The sequence below is a fragment of the Gavia stellata genome, chromosome 4 (genome assembly GCF_030936135.1).
Source record: "Gavia stellata isolate bGavSte3 chromosome 4, bGavSte3.hap2, whole genome shotgun sequence".
Classification (NCBI taxonomy): domain Eukaryota; kingdom Metazoa; phylum Chordata; class Aves; order Gaviiformes; family Gaviidae; genus Gavia; species Gavia stellata.
This window is the reverse complement of record NC_082597.1, coordinates 81,256,982-81,284,599: the sequence shown is the minus strand read 5'-3', so window position 1 is coordinate 81,284,599 and position 27,618 is coordinate 81,256,982. Positions and strand designations below refer to the sequence as shown.

At 38.9% G+C, this 27,618-nt stretch overlaps 1 protein-coding gene across 1 annotated transcript; it reads right to left on the bottom strand.

Annotated features, from left to right (window-relative positions):
* Positions 1-193: 193 nt before the first annotated feature.
* On the bottom strand, positions 194-26,948 carry MRPS35 (mitochondrial ribosomal protein S35). The gene is made up of 8 exons (XM_059816226.1): positions 26,795-26,948; positions 23,903-23,946; positions 22,509-22,676; positions 22,041-22,101; positions 18,639-18,778; positions 13,905-14,014; positions 12,059-12,128; positions 194-703 (listed from the first exon to the last, which is right to left on the bottom strand). Exons 1-8 carry the CDS (start codon positions 26,946-26,948, stop codon positions 425-427), a joined length of 1,026 nt encoding a protein of 341 aa, XP_059672209.1. The 3' UTR covers positions 194-424.
* Positions 26,949-27,618: the final 670 nt, after the last annotated feature.

Here is a 27,618-nt window from a genome sequence, read left to right as displayed (position 1 = left end):
GTTTAGAGCTCTTAACTTTCAGACTCTTAATTAATGGAACTTGGAGCCTAAGTCACTTCATTGTTTTTGACATTGTTGCTCCGAGTTATATGCCAAAAGAAATTGTGTGAGAAGTCAGAATGTGAATAAGCAGAGGACTGAACCAGGATCTCCCAAGCTAAGAATGCACAGAATAGAATGTTCAAGTCACCAATATGACTCAAAACATATTTTATTCAAAGAATAATACTCATGGACAGGAAAATTATGTTTACAAGAAAAACCAGTGGTAAAGAAAAATCTGATTACTATTGAAATTAACTCATCATCAAGTTTCATATTGTTGGTTAAGGTTCTGAATAATTATATATCTATATCATATAGAAATATTAACATAGTAGTTTAATATTTCCGTAATAATCAGATGTACCTGCAGATTCTACTCTCATGGTAATGCTTGTATATTCAATAGTTTCTTCACGGATTCCTTATAACGAGACATGTTATTTTCTGTTTCACCTTCATTTTTAAGTGCAATTACAGAGTTTCTGTAATCCTTAACCACTTCAGATGCAAGAAGCTCTTCCTTAGTTACATTACTGACATTCTCTGAGGCTTTTATTCGAAGTAGTGTATCCAAGGCATTTTTCTGAGAGCAGCTATTTTCCCAGATATACTCTTCCATGTCTTCCCCAGTCTTCTCACTCTCCCACATCTCAGTTTTCTGAAAGAAAATATACATCGTCTTAAAAACTACTCAAGACTGAAACAAAGCTACAATAATTTGAAGAAACTTATCTCCCATACCAATTCACTTTAAAATTTACTTCCGTCATGAAAGGTATTTCCCCTCCTCTAAAGTCCAAGGCTTGTAACTCAAGCCTCAAACAGAGTTCAAACAGTGCCTATATGCTGCACATTTTCTGTGCGGAGTGAGTTTCTTTCCTCCCACTTATCAAGTTCTTTATGTACCTGGCAGATAAAACTAGACAAGTCAGAATGGGAAGAAAACCTTATGGACTATACATAATGAGTAACAAAAAACGTTGTCAAAGTAAGAATTTTAAATAACCCTAAATGCTCAAGCTTCGGAAGTAGCCACCTAGCTATTATGTCCCTAGCATATGATTTTGGTATGTTTACCTTGGCTGTAAGACGTGAAGTGAGACAGCTCATACCAAGTAACCTATGATGAGAGACAGCAATCCTTCACCATTTGGGAAAAGTTTTAATTGTGACTCATAAGGAAAAGCACTCCTCTTTCTGCAAAACAAATTGCTCCTCAAAAGAATCTGTATCCACAAGGTGCTAATTTTTACCTAATTAGCGTTGCAACAGTAGACAGGATCAAAAGTTGAACACAGACACAGGACATGATCCCAGTGCCTGTAAACACTTGGCTTGTAAAGTTGTTCTTTATAAATTTTGTCTTTGAATGTTTCTCTGATTCAGCAGGCCTTCCTCTGGCTTCACAGACTGTTTAAGGGATATTTCAAATGTTATAACCTGCTATTTTTGTATATTTCAATTTTTATTGTACTTTGGTAAATACATATGCTTCGTACATACATTTGCATTTTTATATATTGTAGATTGTATATTTATTTGTATGTTTATAATTACTTAGTACTTTACTGAGGTAAACAATACAGAGCATCCTTGTATTATTTCAACTCTATAAGAATCACAATTTGAAGTCTTTTTGGTTTATTTTTGGTGGTCATGTTTTTCCTACAATTGCTGTAGAAATCATGTCTAACTAAAACTTCTATTTCTCTAGAAGCAAGTTCAAAGAAACGTTATAGTAAAGCATTCACTCATAGAGATTTTTATTATTTTTTTTTAATCCCTTGCCAGAAAGGCCTCTTCAGTAAATTTTTAGCTATGCTACCCAGAATCCAAATAAACCTGGCAATCACGGGAGGGTTGGGGGTTTTTTGTTTGGTTGTGTTTTCATTTGTTTATTTTACAGTATTTTGTCCACTAGTCAACAAGGTTGCTGCAGTCAAACCATAATATTTAACAACCTTTACTTAAGGCCCAGGATTATTTCTTTCCCCCTACAACCCTGTGTGCTCCGTCTGAATTTAAAAATATTTTAACAAATGCTGCATCCTGCACCTGGTAAATAGAATCTCTTGTCTTTTAAATCTCTTAGTCCAAACGTTTAGTCAGAAACGGTGATTAAAACTGCTAAAAGGCTCATATGACTGACATTAAAACCTGGACACAATACAACACAGAAGTAAAAAGAACCTCATTCAATTTCTAGAGGGAAAAAAAAAGGACATACTGTAGTCTGTATTGCTAAAACAGGAGCAGAACAGTGGGTATGTATGAAAAATGCTGCAATTCAATGTGGAGATTTACATAGTTTTAAATTAATGACATCATCCTGTTTTACATATCCCTGGTCTATCTGCATAATGGCTGTCCACGACATTTTTTTCCTAAACTCCAAAAAAAATTTTAAAGCAAAAGCTTCTCTCACAGGGATAGGGTTTCTCAAGAGTAAGGGAATATGGGTATCACCGCTGGTCACTCCCTGGACCAAGCTCATGTTTGAAGTTCAAACAAAAGATCCCTGTGAGTCTTTTAAACACCTTTAATAAGTTATAGCAGAGACAACAAGAACTAATTACAGTTATTACATTTATCTCTTCAGGAAAATCCTTCTCTGCACACATTAACTTACAGGATTTCGGAGATGCACACTGATAAACAGATTAAGATTTCCCTATCTCTTTTGAGCTATACAGAGCAGGAAGATTTTAAAGGAAGCCAAAGAAACTGTTGAGTATTTCTTTCTTGGAATCCTTCCCAGCAGAATGGTGTGTCAAAATGGATTTTAAAATAAAATCTGACTTCTGGGGGGCAGGGAGGCAGGAAGGCATTTGACAGTAGGGGGAGATTTCAAAATCCATTCCTCAGCCCTGCTACAAGAAGCCAGTATCCATTGCTGCAATGTTGGTGGCCGTGCCTCAAAATGAAAAGCTATCCGACTGTACGCACGTCCAGCCATACATCACAAACAGGAAACTGAACAGAAACCAGATTTTTGCAAACTGACTGCATTGAATGAAACTTAAACACCTTTCCAACCAGATTTACTGCAAGAGAAAAGGTGAATCTGGAATTACATTTTCATTTGAAAAAGTATCCTAGGTAGACAAGCACCCATGAACTCTGAATAGTGGAAATGTTACAAGTATTGTAGTCTCAGTTGAAAGCGTTATGAAGACAACTAATGAGACAATGAAAAGACGTCAGAAATGAGGTCTTCATCACTCAGTTTTGTTAGTTGATTATTTTTGTCCCCTGCAAATTTAAAATGTTAGTAAACACTGCAGTAAGAGTCTTACAAATGAGAATAAAACCGTGAAAACCGGAATACAAGTGTGGCATTGTGTAACATTTTTCTAGAATCCCTACTTAGTGAGTAAGGTTAAAAATCAAGAACGTATGTTTCTTCAATGAATTCACTAAAAATGACTGCTTCACTCTATCACACATAAGACAGAATCTCAGTAAGTATTCACCAGCCTGGCTGAAGATGCACTCAGATGGTAATTACAACTGTTTCTCTTACCTAAACTTCCAGTAAGAACCAAGGAGGGGGGAATCACCAGAAAACAATTTTTTATATAAAAATCAAAGGACATAAACCTATTACTATACAAGAGGTGCAAAAGAGTGATTGGATTTTTATACCTCCTAATGCAAATACATAGAATTATTTTTTTAATGCTATAAACAGAATAAGGATTTTTTTTCTAAGCAAATCTTTTGTGTGACAGTTTAAGCCAGCATTTTGGGAGGTTTACAAGCCTTTACAGTGCTTAACCTGAAGTGCTGACACAGTATAAATACTAAAATAGTACTCTGGCCAGTGAAATTGCTTTTTACATAAAAGTCATTAACAAAAAGCTTCAATATATATTGTACCCCTAAGTACAGAAAAAAGGAAAGCATTTCACCGTCATTTTTCTTGGGTTTTTTGCCAGTTTAACTTTCATAATTTTGCTGTCACAGCCAGGATTAGAATTGTCAGTTCTCTGGTGTTTCTTTTGGGGAAGACATTTTAACGAAAATTTGTAAATGGCACACAGAAATCTTCAAGGCAATTAAAAACATGACTCACGTTAGTTCCATTTTCTTGTCAATGGTTTGAACAGTTAAAAGTTTAATGCTGTTTAGCAAAGACTAAGTATTTTAGTGGGGTTTTTTTTGAGGGGAGGGAAAGTTCTTTAAGTTGCAAGTCAAATTTCAAACTCTGTATAGCCTGGAATAAATATACCTATTTCTTCGTACTGCACTGAAATAAAAGATACTCTGTGTGGTACAATAATCACGGATTTTCAGGTAACAAATGACAGCTATGATAGCATTTTCCAAATTATTAGGTACATTCAAGCCAAAGAGGAGTTGCCAAAACAATTACGTACTTACCTCTTTGGCTATATTACACCTTTGAACCGCACTATTTAGTTAGCGACTTAAAAAGAAATACCAACATAAATTTGTAAATAGGCAAAACATATTTGCATTTGATAAGATGGGACATAAAAAATTTTAATTGCTTAATGATGCAGAATAGGTTAAAATACATTCTTCTGAATGAGCAGAACATTATTTTCTAGGACACAGCAATGGCACAGGGCAGGTAAGACCTCTAGAGCGCCAAGGAAAATCAGGAGAAAGACTCTGAGGACTAAACATTCCAGTAATGTACAAACATAAAATAGAAAAGAAGAACAAGCAGAGAAGAAAGAACAAAACTTTGCCTCAAAAAATAATACTGGATGCAAGAGATGCTCTCATACTTGATGACACTCATAGGCTTAAGCTCTGGTTCCGTCACTAACTTCAGAGTCCTCAGCAGTCACAATCCTCTAGATTGCCTCTTTCAAAAATGAGGACAACACCTAATTTCTCTGGGCTGAAGTGGCTGCATGTTATTTTCTGGAAAACCCAGGCTTCTGAACGGGTCATTTGAAAGGTATTTATCTAACTCAGTATGTTTTCTGAACATCGATCAGGTAAGATTCTGACCTCAACAAGATATATCAGTGATATTAAGGGTCCAAATCTTTGATGATTTTCTCTTCATTGTGTTAATATCTATTCCCTGTAAGACTTCATTTCTCTCCAACATTTAGACTGAAAATTAAACAGCTGTAAAAATTATAGTTATGTGTTAAAAAGGAGCCTTGCTCCTCCAGCAACTAGAAGTGTAAGGCTTAAACACAAGGTATTGCAAAAAGCCTACTACAGTCTGAAACAGTACAGAGACAATTTTTAATTCAACCTTTTGCCTGAATGTTTATTCTTTGTGGTTCCAAGCAAGAGGTACAAAAAAAAGTTTAACCTTCTTTCACTGCAATACACATTTCCTGTCAGCAAACCACTTTCCTTTGATTTTAAATATTTGAATTCAGATCTTCAGAGAAAGTTCATTAAATTTAACACCTACTATGCCACTTAGCTTTATCGCTTCTGACTCACATTAATGATGAAGACTCTTTCAAGTTGTTCGGTTTTGAGCACTGCTGAGTGCACAATGAAATGTAATACATACTTCAAAACAAAGTATATATTACAACTTTTAGAGACCACCCTTACTTCAGCCTCAGTTTGCGTTACTTAAACCATATATAATGACAAATTGAGAAAGAACACTATTGTAGGAAGGGCACAATTATATCCCACTTCATTATTCTAAGATCTCAAAGTCAGGAGATTTACACTAAGCAGCCTTCAGCTACATTAAATGGTGCCCAGAGCTCTCAATCTGTCTCTCCCAGGCACATGCTCTAATCACTAGGCTATGGCCCTCCTTTTCAGTTCATTCAATCTCGACTTTTCTTCTGCCCAGGGACAGAGTTTCAGCAAGACTTAAAAGTGCCTCCCTCCACCTCCCATTTTAATCCTCCAACCCATGTGTCATAACATCCGGAGTGTTCAGAACATGAAGTTAAAGTATACTTTTGAAACCTAAGTAGTCAGAGACCTGCTTAAGTTTCAAAAGCGGACTCATCCTTTCACATATTTGAGGCTGAATTACAAGGTAAACTCCTACTACAAAAACTGCAAAATTCCACTGTTACTAAGTTCTACTGGCACAACCTGAAGTGATAAAAATTACACTTACTTGTAATGGCTTAAAATGACTGTAGGTTAAAAAAAGACAATACAATTTAAGTGCTAACTGAAGTCTAGAGAAAAGCTATACAATGGATTTTAGGATTATCACCAATGGTTATGTAAAAATATTCATTCAGCTGCATGCAGACACAGACTCCCCACCCCACCAGTGCCTTGCAGTTGAATACTCTACTTAAAAAGGAATGCAAAAGCAGTGTGGGACGCTTTTCTCACATTCAAACTACACGGCTTTGGTGTTAATAGATAAACTTTAGTTAAACCTCTAGTTTCACACTGTCTGTCCATTCTGCAGTTTTTTCCTTCCCTCACCTTCTGCTTCACCTTCCCTGTACTTTCATTTCAAGTATTATTGACTTCTACAATCCAAGCACACTGCAAACAGATACACCCAGAAGACCCTTGGGCTATTACTGTACATATTCAGTAGCCACTTTCCACTTATCTCTACTTCTGTATTCCTCCTTCCTTACTGCTCTTTTTAAGTCTTGAATCTTTTTTTATCAGACTCCCATAACTACATTACTAGAAAAAGCAAGAGAGAGTTCAAAAGTGTGTACAGCACTACTCTATCTTTATTCTTAGTATGTCAGATTAGACCTTTTACTGTAAGAAATACTCCGTAGAATAGAAAATGCAAGGGCAACTTTTCACTAATCATCTTTCAAGATCTCAGCTGTGTAACACAGAATGGTATCCTCCACGCTCCATCATCTTGCATTTGCATACTTTGAAAATCACGTGGAATTGGACCAAGCAAAACTGCTGCACCTTTTTGTAGTCTTGAGTGGTTTAATGTAACTGTGAGTTATTTCCTCCTTATTCTAGCTTTTTCAGATTCCTCCCCTTTATAATGACTATGAAAGTTTTTCCTTACTGGAAAATTAACTTCCCGCTCCATTTGTTTCTCCTTCCTGCTTTCAACTCATTAGAGAACTTTACTTTTTAGTGATGAACTATTAATCCAAGCCAGTGTGAAGAAATCAGTTTATGATCTTTTTAACCACTTGAGGGCAGCAAACACTTACTCTTTAAAAACGACTTAATACCATAAAAATACATACAGTTTTTAGAACTGCTGTTAACAGCATTCAAGAAGTACTATCATGTAAAGGTAGCCGAAATACAATTGATTAGGTAGTTTCTTAAACAGCAGCTCAATCTATCTCACCCTTTCATTGATTAATTTAATCCAGGTGCAATCCTGGGGGATAATTTGAAAATAATCACAGAAAAAGTCCGAAGAAGGTATGTTCAGTTCTTGCCAAGGTGGTGCAAGTCAGATATCTACTGAATGCATTCTAAAAGCTAATAAAACAATTATTTGATTAATAACCCAAAAACTATTAAAAATGAAGCAAAAGATCTCCACGTATTTCAAAATAATTAAATAATGAACATTCTGAAGTTTTAAAATCTGAATGTTTTAAAGATAACCGAACTCACATGCCTGACATCTACCTGCATTTATCAAAACTGAGCTGCCAAATGCGTAAGTCTGGGATCTTAAGGTACACTTCTTGCTTCTTATGGATCCCTGAGTAACAGACTACAACTAAATTGAGCTCTCCATTAAATTTAGGCAGCCTCATTAGCCAAGCTGTAATTCAAATAGGTTGAACCAAGAACACAATATGTAGATCCTAATTAATACTGCGCCCACTGTTCAGATCCACCTCAAGAAACAGCACACTGTCTTACCAAGCAACTACTATCAATCCACCAATATGCTGCCAATATTCTGAACAGCTTCCCATAGTTGTTGCGCTTTACTGTGCATCTCATTTGAACTTGGGATAACAGAGGATGGATCAAGAATGAGAGGATGAATTCACATTTTTCCTCTCTCTTCCTTCACTTCCTCTATTAAAACAAACAAGCAAGATTTTTTTTTCTGCCAGAAAATAACAAGCACTACAGATTCCCTTTGCCAAAAACAAGGGTAGCATTATCCACTAGGGGAATGCATTTTAGAAGAGAAAAGAAAATAATCACACTTGCTTCTTAAAAATAAAGGGGATTTATTTGTTTAAATACAGATCAAATACCAACTGGTAACACTGCGCTGTGTTTTGGTAAATTCTAACACAATCCTGAGATGTCCTGAGCGCCCTCAGCTTTTACATGGTCAAGTCCACTGATGGCATTTCTGTGTGAACATGAGAAGACAGGAAAAAGAGGACAGTTTCAGATGCAATACTACTTTTAACTACCAATCCATAGGGGTTATGTAGCCCAAAAGGCTACCCAGTAGTATCCCACTTCTCCTACAAGCAATCAAATAGCTTCAGCTACTCTCTCCATTCCCAAGTCATGAATGTACCTTTTTTTCCCCACTTCTCCCACCTCTGTCAGCTTCTTCATCTTAACTCTTTATTCTGACCATCTATCAACAGTCTGACAATTCTTTCCCCCTGTCCCTCCCTCCCACAGTAGAGCTTCTTCCTCTAACACTCACAAAACCAAAACAAAACAGACATTCATTTACTCCTTGCACACAAAAGACAAAAAAAACACCCAAGTAAAATTGCTCCTTCCTTTCAATTCCTTCCCTTTCTCCTATTTCCCCATGCATTCAAAAAAGGGAGCTCTCTTACACATGTGATTATAAAGAACACCTGAACTTCTCTGAAAGCTTCTCTACACCAGGTTCAATCCTCCAATATATCTTCAAAGCCTTTCACAATTTGGCTAGTCTGTATTCTTGCCTCATCCATTGATTGCTAGCAGGTTGGAGGAGACAAAAATACTAGTTTCAGTGCATTAACCTTCCCTCACTTTGGCTATGGTACCTCTCAGAAACCAGTTTGCCAAATTTTATTTGGATAACCTTTTATTCATTTATTTAAATGCAAACAAGTTCTCATCCCCACATCGCAATCCAAGAAAAAAAATCCATTCTTAACAATATACTCAGAGCCTTGAGGCAGAGCAATACCTGTACCAATTGTTGGTAATTTTCCTCTTTCCTTTCTCTTTTGTCTGCACACTTGTTGCATATTTCAACCATTTTCAATCCATTACAACAAGGATTCTTGCAAACTAATTCCACTTGAGCCCTCTAATTGTAATAGTAATTGAATTACTGAGCTGTGGAAGCCCTGGGCTGTTATTGAAGCCGAGCTTGGAAAAGCATATAAGAAAATTTGTCGTACAGATGCTACTGTTGAAACTGTGATAAATTTTGTCTTTAAGCATGCATACAAAGAGGCAGATGAGCCAGAATTAAACTTTTCATACTCATTACTTTAAGAATAACTTTCTGCTGGAAATGCACCTCTACACAGTGGAGCTTCATAGCACGTAGTTCACTACATACCCAACAAAACCACAAAAAACAGTCATTCTTGTAAAAGGGTTTCAGATTCCAAAACTATTTGGATACTCTAGTTCACAACTGTAATAAAAGAATTATGCATCACGGGCAATTAAAACATAATTATGCTTGAAATTACATTTCCTGATTTATATCTGCATGCAATTTTTCCTTTTATATATTCACATGCTTGCTGGTTCATAAAATTCAGTAATCCAGTTATTAACATAAATTATAGAGTTATGCCATGCTTAGAGAGATAGTAGGCAAAGTTTTGAGGATTGAGGGCAAAATCTACATGCCGCCAGCTTTCCCTTCACTCAGCAAGAATGGAACACTGCCCTCATCTTTTTATTGAATTCCATCACATACACACATGAGAACAGTGTGGCACTACTGCGCTAGGAGAGTCATAAAACCTTGCAATTAGTTCTGTAAACAGGATCAATGTTACTGTCTACATGGAAGGCCAGTCCCCGTCCATCAGCTTCCAATACTTAAAGTTCGTACAGATTGTACATTGTACATTATTTGCTTATGGTTTACAAAACTTATCCAAACTACCTTTCAGAAAGTCATTAAAAGGCATTACCACTGATCACAGAATAAAAACCCAAACCACCCACAAAACAAAACATGTCACACAAAATAAAAAAAACATGTCTCAGAAGACCATTAATTTTTCATGGAAATCAAAGACAATTACAACTGATTGATGAACTCATCAAATATTAAGATGGAAGTTGAAAGGTAATAAAAGGGCAAGAGACTTGTGCATATTCAATACACACTGAACACACACGTAGTAATATCGTATGGCCCTGTCTTCCATCACTAAGTAATGCTAGAGCAAAAGACAGATGTGGTGTTTGTCTGGAATTAATAAAGTGAGCAGTGTCTACCTCTCTTGTCATTGCTTAATACCGGAAACTGATCTGTCATTAATTTAAGATTTGTAATGCAATGTAATGCTGTTAGGGAGAAAAATATCCACGTGTACAAAACACTTGAAATCTAAAGTAAATGTATCTTTTAAGATGTTAGTCTAAGCTGAATTTAATTTGATGTACTCTACAATTACAAAACATATTCTTCAAGGCAACTTCCAGTGAAAGGGCAATAGAGCTCATCCTCCTTATTACGTTTTTTTTATGGCATCACTGCAACGATCAAAATCAAGAACACTGAAATTCATAAAAATGCTAAATATGAAGATTTAATTTAAATACTGTAGAACAATTGAAAACACTAAGTGTGAATTTTGGTAGTTAATCAGCTACAACTCTTTTAAAAGTACATCTACATAAATATACTGATGATGAAGGCTTTCACTGTCTGTCTCAAACAGTGCGACTGATAACATATTACCTTTAAACGAGTTATCTAAAACATGACTATGGATTTTCAACAATAATTTCATTTCAGACTGCTAACTTGTTTTCTGTAAAAAAATGGTTGTAAAACTGTTGAAGGCAATACTTAAAACCAACACAATCAACCACAAAAACAGAAGAGACAAGTCTGAAGAATTCACTGTAAAAGAAAGATCTGCGGTCTAAAGATATCTTATTATATTGAGAGGACTACTTAAGAATTGTAATAAATTGGAATATTATCTTTAATACATTTACATTGGATATTTCACATTTATAACCATTTAACAAAATGAGCTACGGGGAAAAATTCCAAATATGCCATATCCTGAATGATTATAAGAAAATTTACATTATACTTGCTTTGGTAGAAATATTTATCTAAAGAATTACAATAATTTTACATATTTTTCGGGACACTAACTCTGATGCAATGAAATCCTAAAACTAACAGAAGGTAGGGAGTATGTCCCTTTTCCAAGCAAAAGGGAGCTCAGCAAAGCAGCCCAAGTCCTCACTCCTTCCAGCTTGAGGCAAGACTTGTGAGAGAGCACTTAAGAAGCAGAATACTTCCAAATTACAGCCATGGTTTACCCCGGCCCAGGAAAAGACAGATTTTATGTAACAGATAAGAGCTTGGAATTGGGCAAAACGCAGATACTGTGCTGTACGTTAGCCTTCATAGCTTTAAAACCAGTAACAACACCCCTCTGCTTTTTTGGAATAGACTTGTTTTCATCTTTAAACATGGTCACTGTTAAAAATGCATAGGTAACAGGTGATAACCCCAGAGCACACCACTTCTCTGCACGCACTCAATTCATATTTGAATACTGTGTACAGGCAGCCCAGCATGCTGCCAAACTAAAGGTACATTTAGGAATCCTGAGAATTCAGGTGTTTTCTGCTAAGCTCAGTGTCAGTTTTAGGCTCATTGTTGTGAGAAACAAAGTATTGGGAAAGAATCTCTTAAGGTCAAAAAATAGAGAACTTCTGAAAAGAGGCAACCTGTGTATACTAACAACAGAAGAGCACTTGCAAAATTAAAGAAATGCATGCAAAGTCAACTGGGGAATAAGATTCAAACATAATCAACTTCTCTTGGTTGAATTTGAAGAAAAGTGAGGTGGAAAAGGAAAAGAATCTAAGATAATTTACTTTAAACTGTGCACAGTCATGGAACTTTTTATAAGTTACGAGAGAGAGCGAGTTATTCACAATTGCTTACCCAAGATTCATGGTACAAAACTGTGAGGAGGTGTATGCCATAATCATAGTTCTGTCTTCTTAGCGGACACCTGAAAATTCATAAATAAAGATAGTCTTTTTGAAATCAAGCCACTGTAATATCCTTTTGAATAAAATACTAATCTTACCATCAAAATTTCTAATTTGTAATGTAGGGAATCTTAGGGAAATGTGTTTGATTCACACGCATTTCTGAATTACACATAATCAAGAATAACATCATGAAAGCAGGAGTATTAAGAACACCGAAGAATGAGCATCTGCAAGTCAGTAGGAAAACGTACATAATGCAAGAATTTACAGATCTTCAGGAAACGTTAAAAACTTCTTTGCCCTCTGTGCCAAAGTGGAATCCAACATACTTTAGGCTGAACTCCCTTAAAACCTTATTTATTTTTTTTCCCCCCAGACCTGAAGGGAAGAGGATGACTGGTGAAAACTGCCATGAAATACAGTTCAGAACAGAAGATCTAGCCAATAATTTAACAAGAAAAGTTTAATTTAATGTAGCAGTAAGTCAAAACAGGATCACCATTTAAATTTTTTGGGATAAGACACAGTCCTGCAAAACCAGTGTATTTCTTAAAACTAGTCATCAAAACCTTCTGCTGAGAATTTAATGACATTAATCTCTTCCTCATGCTGATCACCCATAACCTCCTGTCTCTTTCTGACAGCAACTTCTTCCTGCGGGCTCCTTCACCCCCCTTTTTGATGCAGAATAAATTCAATCATGCGAGACTACATCTGAGACACTCTAAAAAACACTCATCTGCATGACTATGGACTATAACTCTTCTAGCAAATAAACTTTAAAAAGGACTCAAGCTTTTGACTTGTATTTCTTTGATAGTGAAAGAGCCTCAGTTTAAAAGTAATCTAAATACCAGCCAGGAAAATCCTGTTTCAATGAAGTGGATACCACTCGGAGCTTAGGCCTTAGAATTTACTAAACATAAAGTGAAATATCAACAGGCACATTAAGAGTTTCTTCTGGAACACAGCATGAGACCATTCACAGATGCTCTAGAGGGCAAGCTCCTTTCAGCTATCCTAATGTTTTAGCCACAAAATAAGTCTTGCTAGCAAAATGAAACTGTTGGTAGCACAAGTGGTCCCAGTAAACTAGATTTCCAGGTCTAGGTGAAAAAGTTATGCATAATTTTACCCGTTTTGTATTTATTTTATGTAGAAATAAAACAGTATTTCATAGCAAAGGACAGGAAATTTAAGGAGGGGAAAAAGAATTCTAATAAAAGCATGCAAACAGAAAAGATTGCCAATAGTGTTTTTCCTACCACTGAAAGCAGCTGTGAATTAAAATGTATTGTGAATTTAGGAATACATATGCATTCTCTTAAACGCTTTAGAATTCAATACAGAAAACATGTTTCTCCAATGCAGCCTTCTGGACACAACTGTAAATAACTGCAGTGATTTGTTTATATCTAGAACATCAAAACATTGAGAAATGTCTGGTCAGCGATGTCATTTTTCTTGCCTGAAACTCTTCAGATCATTGTTAAAACTAACAGAACCCATTTGGGAAACAGGACAAATACTTTAAAATAACAATTGAGACTTCTAAATACAGAGCTTCAAAAACTACCAATATTTAACAAATATTAGGTTTGACATTATGTGATTGGTCCATTACAATTTTAACAGTTAATAACAGCAGTACTAGTATGTTTACCTAAAATCATATTTTAGCCTTAAAAATATAACAATTTACTAAGGCAATAATTTATATTACTGGAAGACACCCATTCCTTGCTATATTGTGACCACTGCTACAGGCATTTTTTTCCTTCTTGTAACCGTACCTGTCCGTTGTAATTGTGAGCATATCTGTATCCTTACAGTACCGCTCTCCTACAAGTTTAATGAGCTTCTTCTTTGCATGGTCATCCAAATTCAGGTTAGAAAGTTTAACCTTCAAGTACAAGAGAAAACACCTTTAATTACTTGGATAAATCCAATCTCTGCACCCTGAAAATATTTTGAGATAGTTAGGCACATCTTTTATCAAGAATTAGAATGATAGCTATTAAATATGCGTTTGCAGAATTTCTTCTGATTATATCACGTCAGAAGTCTTAACACAAGGCAAGTATAATCTGAATATGCAAACAATAAATTTCTTTTCATCCAAATACCAGAGGAGCTGGGGGAGAACACTTCTACTCAAACTTTTTTCCAGAGGAAAAGAGCTGTCAGTTTAGTTTGTAGCTGCATTTCATAATAATGTGTACTTCAAATAGAAAAATAAATCTTTTTTTAGATTTTTTTTTTTCAAATACAGATCAGTAAGGCTAATACTAACAAATATCAAAGATATTCACGACAAGCATCCAAAAGAGGAGGAAAGACATCAGTGCAAGAGATATCAAATCAGAATTCTCAAAGTCATTACTGGAAGATTAACAGAAGTATGCAAAGATGCACAGATAACAATATAATGAACCAGAACTGTCTGATTTCACATAACTGATCAAACAATAGTGTCAATGGCTTGTCTTCTGTTCCAATACCAGAAAACCCACAAACACAAGATATACAAAAAGTAACTAGTATTTATTTTTAAAAGAACTGTAAGAAGTTAGTCTGAAGGTAGTTTCTATATGGAATAACAAGTATGAAAAATAAAGGAAGGTCGTTTTAGCTATTTGTTTACACAATAGCAAATAAGAAGGCTGCGAACCTTAACAATCTGAAGATATATGGTGTTGGAAACATAAGTTTCTATCAAGTGAGAGTTGCTGAGGAATATTAAAAACATGAAGACATAATAGTAGTCTCTTACTAATTTGTCCACTGCTTGTTTTTCCTCTATATTCTTTCTACTGTGCCATTGCTGTACTAAAGAACTGTTCAAAAAAATCAAGAAACCTGCATCAGAAAAACTAACAAAAAGTTGAAGGACTAAAAGAAATTAGAAGCTCCAATAAATATCAGGGAAAAAAGTACTACCTGAAAAGAAAAAACCCTACTACTAAGAATAGAAAACTGAAGTACTAAAGCTAAATATGACAAGGGGGGAGACAACAGGGTTTCAATACTGAAACTTTTAATCTTGAGAAAACCCTAACATTCACTACTACTCCCTAGATTATACAAAAAATGCCTCCTTTTCAAGGAATTATATGCTCATTTACAATGCATGCCTGTAATACTGGTGAGCAGGAGCTCACTTAGCTTTGTTCCCTAGCTCACATTTTGTCAAGTCTAATTCTAACAGACTTATTAGGTGCATCCAGTTTTTAAGGCAGTGGTCAAGCTGCACAAAAAAAAAAAAAAAGCAAGCTCTATTCTTAGCGCAGCCTAAAATGACCATTAACTTTTGAAGTCATGATACTTCAAAGGTCCCTACGCACATAGCAACCCCTTCTAAGGCTCAAGGCTACTTTCCATACAGTGCAGCCACGTAGGCTTCCATCAGTGGCGACAAAAAAAAAGGAGCTATGAGAAGGTAAAGCCTACCCCAGCTTTACCGAGAAGCTTCATCTAAGCCGAGGCACTGAGCCTCGGTCTCTGCCTGAGCCACAAGACAGCCGTGTCTGTGCCTAGCCATGGCCCACGCTGACCCAACGGTGATGCACATCCTTGACTTCCTGGCTTGACCTCACCTACTCCCTCTCTACGGATTGGCTTGACAATCACCAGACTGTTGACTGCTCCTAGTTACTGTCACCAGATGTAATCCTGATCCACTGACTTGTCTTCCCCCTATGACCTCAAACTTGCCTTATCATCAGGAACTTTTTCAGATGATTACTGGTCTGTTGGATGGACGAAGTTACTATTACCAGACCTGTCCTGCTCACCTTGCTCAGGTAGCAGCTGCACCCTTTTTGGGGAGGTCACTGCCCCTGGATCGCCTTTCCTTACAGAACAGCCTACCCTCACTGCTGCCTGGCAATGCTCACCCAAATTGATCAGAAACACCTGTTTGTAAAACATGTTTTCTTAACATTGTCTTTCTAACATTCACACAAGAAAGAATGCTCCAAACTCTGATTGGTTTCTAACACAACTCTGTGGCAAACATACAACTGCTACTGCATGTAAGCACTTCATGACCATGACTATCTAAACTTAATGGGACACTCCAGCATATTGTGAAAGCCACCAGCCCAGATGTCCAGCATTAGCTTGTTTTAACCAAAAATACAAAACAATTTCATTGAGTAGCACTTTTTGCACCGTCTTAAAAGGATGGCGTTATCATAGTTGTAACATGCTGCCTTCACGCAGTGTGATCATCTTAAATTTACTGTTAAGAGAGATGTGATTTTACTTCACATGACTTGCTTTTCGTAACTAAAAAGCTATCTGGTCTGTTGCCTATGCTACAGGCCCACAAAAAAATATGTTGTTCTTACTAATCCAAAGTCACATTGAAGTGACAAATATTTAAATGGCTACTTCAAAACTGCATATCAATTGGATAGCTTATAACTGTTCACTGGAATGCTGCAGACTATTTTATGTTGAATTTTAGAAAAGTTAGAGCTCTGCAAAGAACTGCAGTTGATTCAAAAAAAGCCTTGTTTTACATCCCATAGTACTATGTTGTCTGGCACAATGTGGACAATTCCACTTGGGAATCAACTAGGACAAATTTAATGACAAGAAATATTGGCATTAGGCTACAAGAGAGGAAAAATTAGCATCTCCAGTATGATATCTGGTAGAAAAAAGGCATGATTTTTTAATTAAGGTTAAAAAAGTTTAACATTTAAACAGTATTAAAAAAAAAGGAAATCTTATCATGACAATCCACCAGAGAGTTTATCATAGTCTGAAACACAGTAAATGCTCTCTCATTGATGTAAACTCAACCACTATCTGAGCCAGTGCCATCCGCTTTCACCTTTAAACCCTTCTCTTCCCCCTCCCTATGCAGATTTTATTGTCAGAGGATTAATCAGAGAAATAATTTATTAATGAAGTCTGGGATCAGAACACCAGTAATTGAAAAAGCATATGGATAATTATTCCATTTTTGTTTCCCCCTCCAACCCCTCCTTTTTTTAACATACATGCGTAATACACATCCTTACAAGTACCAAGGCCAGTTAACACTAACGGAAAGATTTAGGTAGGACAATACAGACATGCTTATTTGTGTATCCTTTTGAATTATCCTCTCCGCTGCAGCACAGCTGACCTCCAGTCCCACAGCTTGTGTCTCAACAGCCACATTTAACAGAAGACATGTAGATCTAGCAATGTTTTACATGATTTAGAAAGTAAGAAATTTGCATACACTCACCACCTGCTGTTTTTACAGGGAGGAGGTTCAAGGCTGTTTGAGCAGCTGAGCTCTTCCCCCTACCTGGGACACCATATCCAGCACCGGCCTGCAAAGGTCAGTATTACTCCACCCAAGACAACTGAATACAGGAGCAAGGGGGTTCCAATGTGTGCCTCCTCCTGCATACCTTCACAACCCAGCATGAAGTCAGGGGCTTCTATTCTCACAGATGCACTCCATTTCCTTTTCTTTCTAATGCATACGAATTTGTGAAAACTTGCTCTTGACCATGGATCCGAATTAGCAGACTAAAGGCTAAACTCTAGCTTGCAACAACTACAAGGGATGGTGCAGTTATGTTAACAGTGATGTGAAATGCATATTTAAATCAATGACAGACCAAATTAAATTTCAGCCCAAAAGGTTTTACAACACAAAGGGGAAGTGGAGACTCCTACAGACAAAATGAACTACTACCATTCAAAGTTGCCATGAGTAGATGTTGTAGAGGTGTTACAAGCATGTGCTATATATGCTATACTGACAGAGTAAGAAGACAACTATCACTGACCCCAATGCTGCTGCTGCTCTTAAGATAGGCTCAAGTCTCGTCTCAAAAGGCATGTTTAAAAGCCACAGCACAATCCTAACTTTACTAACAAGAGGACAGGCAAGCACTGGAACAGGCTGTCCAGAAAGGTTGTGCCATCTCCAGCCCTGAAGGTTTTCAAGACCCAACTGGATAAAGTCCTAAGTAACCTGGTCTGATCTCATACCTACCTTACTTTGAGCAGAAGGTCAGACTGGAAAACTCCTGAGCTTCTTTTCAACCTCAAGTACCCTATGACCCTACGATCCGAAGGCTGCCGCCCCTAATGCATACACAGTGATGCCTGGAGACCTGCCAACTTAATACTTTATTAATAGTGCCGCATTCATATGACCTAGCTTTTAAAACCTGTGCACTTCTAGGGTCTATAAATTAGCAATGAGAGAGTCTAAGCAAGACACTGAGTACAAAGGCACTTACAGCCTTTTCTGTAAGTAGATTCTTTGGAAGGTACACTATTTTATTTATGTTGGAGGTTAGTCTTCATTTATAACTGCATATCCGTAACCTCACAACCTCAGTTCTAACACCCTGCAATATACTGAAGGAAATCCCTTGCTTTTTATTCAGACATTCAGTAAACCATTTCCCTCATTTCCTTACAACATATCATACTTGCACATGTTTTTAAAAGAAAGCCAAGCATTTGGGTTTTTGAAACAAAGGCTGTTTACCAAAAATACTACTTACTCTTAAAGTCACCACTCTTGCTTTGGGATTACGAATAGATGTCCCTGCAGAAACATAATCTACTGTTTCAATTTCAATAGGAAAATGCCGTTCACATTTCTCATCACTGTCCAAAGCACTTGGCCATTCAGTGCAGAAATCTGTATAATAAAGAGAAAACACTCCAAGTAATATCTGTTGGGTTTTTGGTGGTTTTTTTTCAAATTTATTGCAATATATCTTTTTAAAAGTAGTATTTATAGAAACCATACTCATTTAGATAACGGCAGGGTCTCTCCTAGACTTGCTCCAGTATTTCAATGTCTTTCTTTCTACCGGGTTCCCCAAAACACGATACAGTACTCCAGATGCAGTGTCACAATTGCCAAATAGATTCACAGAATGGTTTGGATTGGAAGGGACCTTCAGAGATCACCTAGTCCAACCCCCTGCCATGGGCAGGGACATCTTTCACTAGATCAGGTTGCCCAAAGCCCCAGCCAACCTGACCTTGAACACTTCCAATGATGGGGCATCCACAGCTTCTCTGGACAAGCTGTTCCAGTGTCTCACCACCCTCATCATAAAATATGTCTTATGTCCAATCTAAATATCTACCCTCATGCAATTTAAAACTGTTGCCCCTTGTCCTGTCACTACAGGCCCTAGTAAAAAGTCTCTCCCCATCTTTCTTATAAGCCCTTTTTTATAGGCTGCAAGGTGACAATAAGGTCCCTTAAGAGCCTTCTCTTCTCCAGACTGAACAACCGCAACTTTCTCAGCCTTTCTTCACAGGAGACACGTTCCAGCCCTCTGGTCATTTGTGTGGCTCTCCTCTAAGAGGTCCACATCTTTCTTGTACTGGGGACCCCAGAACTGGATGCAATACTCAATAGAGGGGAATGAATTAGTTTTCTGAATGTGGTGGCTACACTCTTTTTAATACAACCCAGTGTGCAGTTAGCCTTCCTTGACACAAGAGCACACTGCAGCCTCACAATCAACTTTCAAATACCCACCAGGCTCCACATGGCTTTTTCTGCAAAGCTTCTCTCTGGCTTTTTGCCCTCCCTCCCCCCCTATTCCCCCTGCTTGTACTGCTGCACAGGTTATTCCATCCCAGATGCAGGACTTTGTAGTTGCCTTTGTTCAACTTCATGAGGGTCCTTGCTGCAGATTTTTTCCTGCCCGTTGACATCCCTCCAAATGGCAGCTCTGCTCTCCAGTGTATCACTTGCTCCCCCCCAATTCATTATTATCTGAAGACCTGCTGAGGTTGTGCTCCAGGTGCTACCATTATCCAGGTTGTTATAAAGCATGTTTTCACGTGCTTGGAAATGGCTTCCAGGAAGGTTTGCTTCGTAATTTTCCAGGGAATGTGGTGAGGCTGACTGACCTGCAGTTCCCTGCATCTTCTTTCTTCTCCTCCTTGAAGATGGTCAGGCAAAAATCTCTTGTTCCTCTTTGGTAGTCTTTACCTGCTTCCACTTTCTGTGTACTTCCTTTTTGCATCTCAGGTCACTCAGGAGTTCCCTGCATACCCATGCTGTCCTTCTGCCATACTTGCTCAACTTTCTGCACACTGGAATGGACCATCCAACAGCTCTCGTGGGCCACTTTGCTGCCCAGGAGAGTACCCTGTGAGATCTGCCAAGCAGATTCCCAGATAAACCAAAATCACTCTCCTGAAGTCCAGGCTCTAGTTCCACTGTCTGTCTTGCTCACTCCTCTCAGGCCTTTAAACACCACAGCTTCATGACCATTGTTACCAAGGATGCCCCTAGCCTTCACATACTTGACCAGTTCTCCCTTGTTTCTGAACAACAAATCCAACAGAGCATACCTCCTAGTCAACCCATCCATCGCCTGCATCGAGAAATTGCCTTCAATATACTACTTGCATTCCCCACTTATCTCAAGATCTTAACCTCCACAATCTTCTTTTCACAACCAAGGCTGCCAGAAACCTTGACATCTCCAACCTGTGCTTCCATACTTGTGAGCAGCATGTGCAACACAGCACCTTCCCACAGACAGTTTGTTTAGCCATCTGCATGAAGAAATTATCCGCAATACACTCCAGAAATCTCCTAGATTGCTTCCATCCCATCCTGTTACCCTTCCAGCATATGCTGAGATGGCTGCGTTCCCCCATGAAAACCAAAGCTTGCAGTTGTGAGGCTTTTTTCAGCTGTGAGGCTTTTTTCAGCTGTTCATCCACTTCCTCTTCTTAACCAGGCAGCCTGTGGCACCAACACAACCTTTTTGGCTTCTTCTCTGATCCCCACTCTTAAACTCTCAACGAGCTTGCTACACATCTCATAGCAAAGCTCTGCATCTGAGCTGTTCTTTTGGGCACAGGTCAGCTCCTCCTCCACATGATCCCTGCCTGCACCTCAGTCATGTAAACTTTCTGCATTTCTGTGATTCCTCAGACTTCTAATTCCTCCTGTTTCCTATGCTGAATACATTTATATACAGGCACCTCAGGACACGTCTCTTATCTCTTATCATACAAGCTGAGGGGAGACCTTATCACTCTCTACAACTTCCTGAGAGGAGGCTGTAGCAAGGTGGGTGTTGGTCTCTTCTTCCAAGTAAGAAGTGATGGGACAAGAGGAAATGGCCTCAAGTTGCACCAGGGGAGGTTCAGGCTGGATATTAGGAAAAATTTCTTCACCGAAAAGGTTGTCAAGCATTGGAACAGGCTGCCCAGGGAAGTAGTTGAGTCACCATCCCTGGAGGTATTTAAAAGACATGTAGACGTGGTGCTTAAGGACATGGTTTAGCAGTGGACTTGGCAGTGTTAGGTTAGTGGTTGGACTCGATGATATTAAGGGTCTTTTCCAACCTAAATGATTCTACAATTCTATCTCCTCCCTGTCCCCTCATGCCTCCACTTCTCTCTGGGCTAACCTCCTCCTTAGGTTCTCCTTATTGGCTTGCTGGATGGCAGAGATGCTCTTGGTCTTCATTAGATCGTGTATCTCCCCAGCAGACTTTGCTCTCACAGAGGGTTTCATTTATTAATAGCTTTTTTTTTTTAAATGCCTGTCAGAATGGCTACTGATTAAACCCTGGTTTAATCACAGATAATCTTCTGAAAACTTAATTACATTCATCACTCATCTTCTTAAGACACTAAACTATAAATTCTCCAGTACAAGCAGAGCCTAATGGAAAGGTAAAACTAAAGTCTTACTAGTGTAATATAAACCTCCTAACACGTATCTGCCTACCACGTGTGTGACTCAACGCAGCAACATTGAAAGCATAGAATACTAGCCAAAGCCTGACACATAACCGGCTTCAGAGGTGGACCATGTCTCACCTCCTACTTCATCACACACAGTTACATTTTGCATTGTCTTAAAACTCCCAAGAGATGTTTTTCAAAAACAGAAAAAAAGAGAAAACCCTCACCTTTGAGAGCTGCACAGTGTTTCTTGATCGCAGGAGGAGTAAGATGCAAAAAATTGGGAATCTGAAACAGACATATTAAGGGTTACCAAAAGAATAGCTTTTTGTCTGTTCATAAATAAAAGGACATTGCTGAAATCTGATTACACTTCTAACATTTGTTAAGGTACTACAATATACTTATTAAAATATTCAGATAAGAAGACTCTTCTCAAGTCTGACTTAGCAAAAGACTTAAGTTAAGCCCCATTGCAAAGGTCACAGGCATGATAATCCTAAGAAAGTCTCCTGATGTGGTTAATTTGTTACTTACATTTGTATTTGTTACCATTTAATTTAGAAATTAAATAGACTATTATCCTATTTAATAATAGAAAACAGTATCCAATACAAATATTCCAAGCAAAGCAGTGCAGTCTTAAGTTAATAATAATTTTAAAAGTTACCACACACAAATGGAATGCATCTTACCTTTATAAGTTCTAAGTTGCCTTCTTTTGGTGGCGGTACTCCTCTCTTCACTGGGTAACCCATTCGAATTGGGAGAGGCACAGATGCAGGTTTAAACGCAGCTGCTGTTGGATAAACACTGCTCCAGTCCTGATCAACAGCCATCCTCTCAGTTCTGGGAGGTGCATGCTAATAAATTGAAAATTATAAAAGTTTGGTGGGAGATACACTGTTTTGTGAGACAACGCAGGAGCAACACACACAAGTTATTTCAGAAATAAATTCCCACAGCTAGAAATTTCAAGACACCTTTACTTCAGAAGTTAGTGCTCGTTTGTAAAGGAATTTTTAAGAGATAGCCCCTCAAAGCTTGGGTAGCAGGCCTTTCCCAATCTTCAACTGCATTTTATTTTAGAAATTTTAGAAAAAAGAACTTACCATCTTCCTGCGTTGTGATAAATCAGCAGGGGGAGGAAGGGGAATCAAAACAGTATTTAATTGCAAACTCTATTTCCTAAAGTGCCTAAGCATTTGGTGGGGGGCAAGAAAATTAGTTTTAAAATTCTGGAATTCTGAAAGTCTGAAAAGGTTCCTATTAAAAGAAATGGATATTAGTAACTCTGAAATTACTTGCTACAGAAATTCCAGTATAGGAACAATGTATTACTATATTGCAGAAATAGCTTATATCCTCCAATAACTGACCAAGGTTTTTAGTCAAATGTCCTTAAAAAAAAAAAAAAAAAAATGAAGTCACTGTTTCTTTCCCCAAAACCTTAATTTTTAATTTAGAAGGGCAAAAGATAAATGGATATATGCAGTCAGCTGATCTGACTGCTTTAGATTACCGTTAAATCTGCTCTTGGAAGTTAAACAAAAATTTAATACAGGCCAGGTCCACTTTTACTATATGCCTTTAAAAATCGTAACACATAACATACTACTTTTGAAATTTACGTGTTGAATAAATAAGAAAATTCTCAGTGATTAAATGTTCAGATATCAGTTTTAATTCTACTGTGCAAGAACAATTTAATTTATGCACAGTATCAGATTTTTTAATTACACCAGAAAGCAACCACTACAAATCCTGTAAACTCATACTGAAAACAACATTAAACTGTCTGCTTTTATTTTAAATGCAACTTTAAGTTACTTTTAAGACCTGCAGTACGTGGTGTCAATACAAGCTAACTGTTAGCTTGTTATAGTTAAAGTTTTTGCCTTTATGAGAACACAGACTGAAAACAGCTGGGAGATTAAAGAAGCTAGGTGCTGGTCCTGGAACAGTCACAATGGACCGTTTCAACAGGTTTTGACTGCAGAAGGGGTTCCTATACAAACTGCTAAGATATATAGCTTAGAAAACTTTTTCAAACACCTCCGAGTTAACTGCAAATAGTTTCAGTACTCACTGATCTTATGAACTGTGGTGTCCTGCCTCTTCTCCTTGTTGAAGCTGAAAGAAAAAGAAACATTTTTCAATACAAACTATTATACGGGGATTTTTTTTTGGGGGGAGGCAGCACAATCCTGTACGCTTTTTTTCTTTTACGAAGACAATATACACTAGTACTTCCCAGTCTTTACATGGATACTCGAACTACAGATTGGCCATTTATTTTTTGAAACTTAAAAAAAAGCTTGGAAGCCATTTCGTCTGGGTCTATCCTAGAAACACGTCAACAATAATTTAGTGGTTACACGCCTAAATGCATTTTGCTAGCATCATTTATTCTGGCTTGATACAGGAGGAAAGAAGAACAAGATGAGTGAAAATACACTTTTGCCTTCATAACTGTGTCTCCTTTTCTCTGTCCCACACAGCTGTTAAGTCACAAATCACTCTCCACCAGCAGTACAAGACAGCTAAACCTAACAGTTCCCTATTACCAAAAGGAGAATCCCATGGCTCCATCCCTTCCTTCTGACAGCACACCTTCACACCCTCTTCTGTGCCACTCTCAAGCTCATCTAACCTCTATATAAACAGTTAGCACATCAAACTGTTTTTCTTCTTTAGCTGGGGATGGGGAGCAAACCGATGGGTTTGTTTTCTGCCATTTTACCATGTAGATCTGGCTTATTGAGCAGTCCCAGGGAAGATGCAATAGAAAGTCAAAGAGCTTACTCCCTTTTAGCAGGCCTGAGCCACCATTTGTCTCAACTTTTCAGCCAACTGACTTCAGTTGGAGCTCTGGTAAGGGACTCAAAGGGATACATGAAGATACCAAATACCATTAGATATTCAATCTAACCAGGGATCTTAATTTTCTTGTCTTCACTTCCTCCCCCCTCCTCAAACTCTAATTTAATCACTCTCAACACTTCCCTCCAAAAAACAACACCAAAACAATGTGGCCTTTACAATAGTCGGACAAATGAAGGTGAATCTGATGACAATTATTTTCAAGTGTCCTGTTTGAGCTTGGGGTTTGTTTGGTTGGTTGGGTTTTAATTGTTGCCACATTACGATACAGTATATATTTAGCAAAAACCATTGAACGGGATTTAAGAGTGGATGTTTGGTTTGTATTTGCCTCATTAACTTGTCTTACAAATCTACTCCACGTAAGCCTTGGAAAAATTTGTGAATTTCACAGCTCTTTTGTTTTCCTTATTTAAATATTTTAGGGATCCAATTCTGTTATATAAAAATTTAAACTGAAGAATACATATGGGGCTCTGCAACAGCTAATACACAGCATTCTTCTACCCCTTGATCTGCCATTTTTGTGATGCTTTCACACACAGACATGCTTCATTCCCACCAGTCTCATTATTTCTTTTAAAAACATCTACAATGTCAGCTCAGGACACCTTTTACTCCTGCCACGGGCAGCAACATCAAACATCGCTTCAAGGCCCTTTCAGCAACTTAGCCTGCTCCTGAATCTGCAGGTGACAAATGCCCACCCAGCCTTTGGAAAAATGTTGGTACAACCCTGACCAACAGCCTCCATTTGCACTCAGAACACCCCGAACAGCTCAGCCTGAGGCCAGGCACGACAGCAAATGCTTAAGATGAGTCCACATCCCTTAGGAAACAAGGAAATTCTCATTTGGAATACCTAAAACCAGGTGTGAAATGTGTTCATCTGATTCGTGTCAATATGGAACAATGCTAGGGCCGCATGATGAAATGTGACTTTCTGTCCTACATACCCTTGTTAACCATAAGCCTAAGAAACACAGAGTGGTTAATGTATATAGTTCCCATAAGCCTAAGAAACACAGAGTGGTTAATGTATATAGTTCTTGTATCTTGCAAGGGTTGCCTGACAAATATTCCAAAACTGGTTTTGTTGCTAACCGCATAGTATTAAGCAAAAGAAGTCTATAGGGCGTGTGGAATTTGGATAATGAGGTGGGATTCCTGTGCTCAAAGAGCTGTTAAGACTGTCCTTGCTATCTCTTGTGCGACCCGGGGGAGTGGAGACTCACCCGGCTAACACAGGGTGCAGATAAGGAGGGGGCCCTGTGGAGGCAGGATAGCCCTGCTTATGGTCAGCAAAGACAGTAAGATAACAGGAATGTGAGAAGTCCTTTGTTTCTTTGAAAAGGCTTCGTGTCCGATAACTGACCTTTGCTTCATTACCTGTGAAATGCATATTACAACTCACACCCCTGCATATGCTAATGAAGATTATAGAGGTCATGCTAAACATATATGACTATAGCACTCGTCTCTCCACCCAAATCATGCTACACGTCACATATGGGGGGGGGAACCTAATTCATTTACAAAGACCAACCTTTCCTATGAATATGTAGCAGCAGGAGAAATATAAACCGAAAACAAGAACTGTACGGTGTGCGTCTTGGTGGAGCAGAGACTCCCGGCGCACCCAGCGCTGTTCGCTTGCCTCTATTCGTTTAATAAATTGTAAACTTTAATTGCAATCCTATTTGGGGTTGAGTCATTTATCACACAGGCAACGTGCTGTAAGTCCACTGTAACCCTGAGCTGAAAATCCGTCTAGCAAACACCAACTTGCTCACTTCTTTATTCAGACTATTCACAGCATTTACGCTTCTAAAACCTGTATCCTACGGCGTAAAAAAAATATTTTTTTTAATTTTTTTTTTATTATTTTTACCCAAAGCTCTCCAGCAAACCGTTGCAAACCAAAACCTCTTTTCCAGAGCCGCCTGAAGCCGGGAAGGGAGCAGGACCACGGGCCTGAGCTCCCCGCCCGCTCCCAGGCCCCCCCAGCCCGGAGCCAGGCGCAGCCCGAGCCCCCCGGCCCCGGACGGCTGCACCCCTGTCCCCGCCACCACCGCGGCGCGGGCCGGGCCGCTCTCACCTTCCCTCTGCTGGCCTTCCCTGCTGTTCACCGCAGGCACGGAGGAGTAAGCCGCGCCAGAGAAAAAAGGGGCCCCCAGGACCCTCCCGCAGCACCGGGAGAGCACGGCCCAGTAACCCGCCCCGGCCAGCGCCGCCCCACTGACGGGCGCCATCTTGGAGACCCGCCGCCAGCCCGCTCCCCCCTCACCCAACCGGGGCAGGACGGGAGCCGGCTCGGGCCAAGCCAGTTCGAAAGGCGAATAGTCGCCGTTCCCCGCCCACGAGCGGGAAGGGCCGCGGCCGGTGAGGGGAGGTGCGGGGCCGAGTGAGGCGCCCGGGGCGGGACAAAACCCCGGCAGTGATCTTACTGCCCGTGAGAGGGGGGGAGCGGAGAGTGGGGTCGGGTCGTGCTCAGAAAGCGTCTCGCTCCGGCGTTGTGCTGCCGCCATCTTAGCGCCCGTTAACTCCTGCGCGGGCTGTGGGAGCGCAGCGGCCTCCGGGCCTGGCCGGTGCCGTGGGCAGAGGGGTGGGATGGGGATTTCTGCCCGCGGCTTTTTGCCGAAGTCACTTTCTTCCTCTCACAGTTGAAAATACAACTTCTCAGGCTCTGCGTGCTCTTTGTATCCCCAAAACGGGGACGGGCTCCTTCAGCCACCCCTGTAAGCAAAGCTGCGTGGATTTCTTCAGCAAAACGCAGGTGGTTTCAGCCCTGTCGTATGGAAACAAGATGATCGTGCTGTCATGTGTGTAAATCTGGACTAGAGTGCTGCTTTTCTTAAACTTCAGCATTTTTCTGCTTCTCGGAACCTGTTAGGTGAGGTGTTAGGATCTTTGTAGCACTAT

Coding starts and splice junctions, on each gene's coding strand:
- MRPS35 (XM_059816226.1), bottom strand. CDS start 26,948: ATGGCGCCCGTCAGTGGGGCGGCGCTGGCCGGGGCGGGTTACTGGGCC. Junction 22,102..22,508: donor GCAACTTAGAACTTATAAAG/GTAAGATGCATT, acceptor TGTCTGTTTCAG/ATTCCCAATTTTTTGCATCT. Junction 14,015..18,638: donor CAAGAGTGGTGACTTTAAGA/GTAAGTAGTATT, acceptor TTGTACTTGAAG/GTTAAACTTTCTAACCTGAA.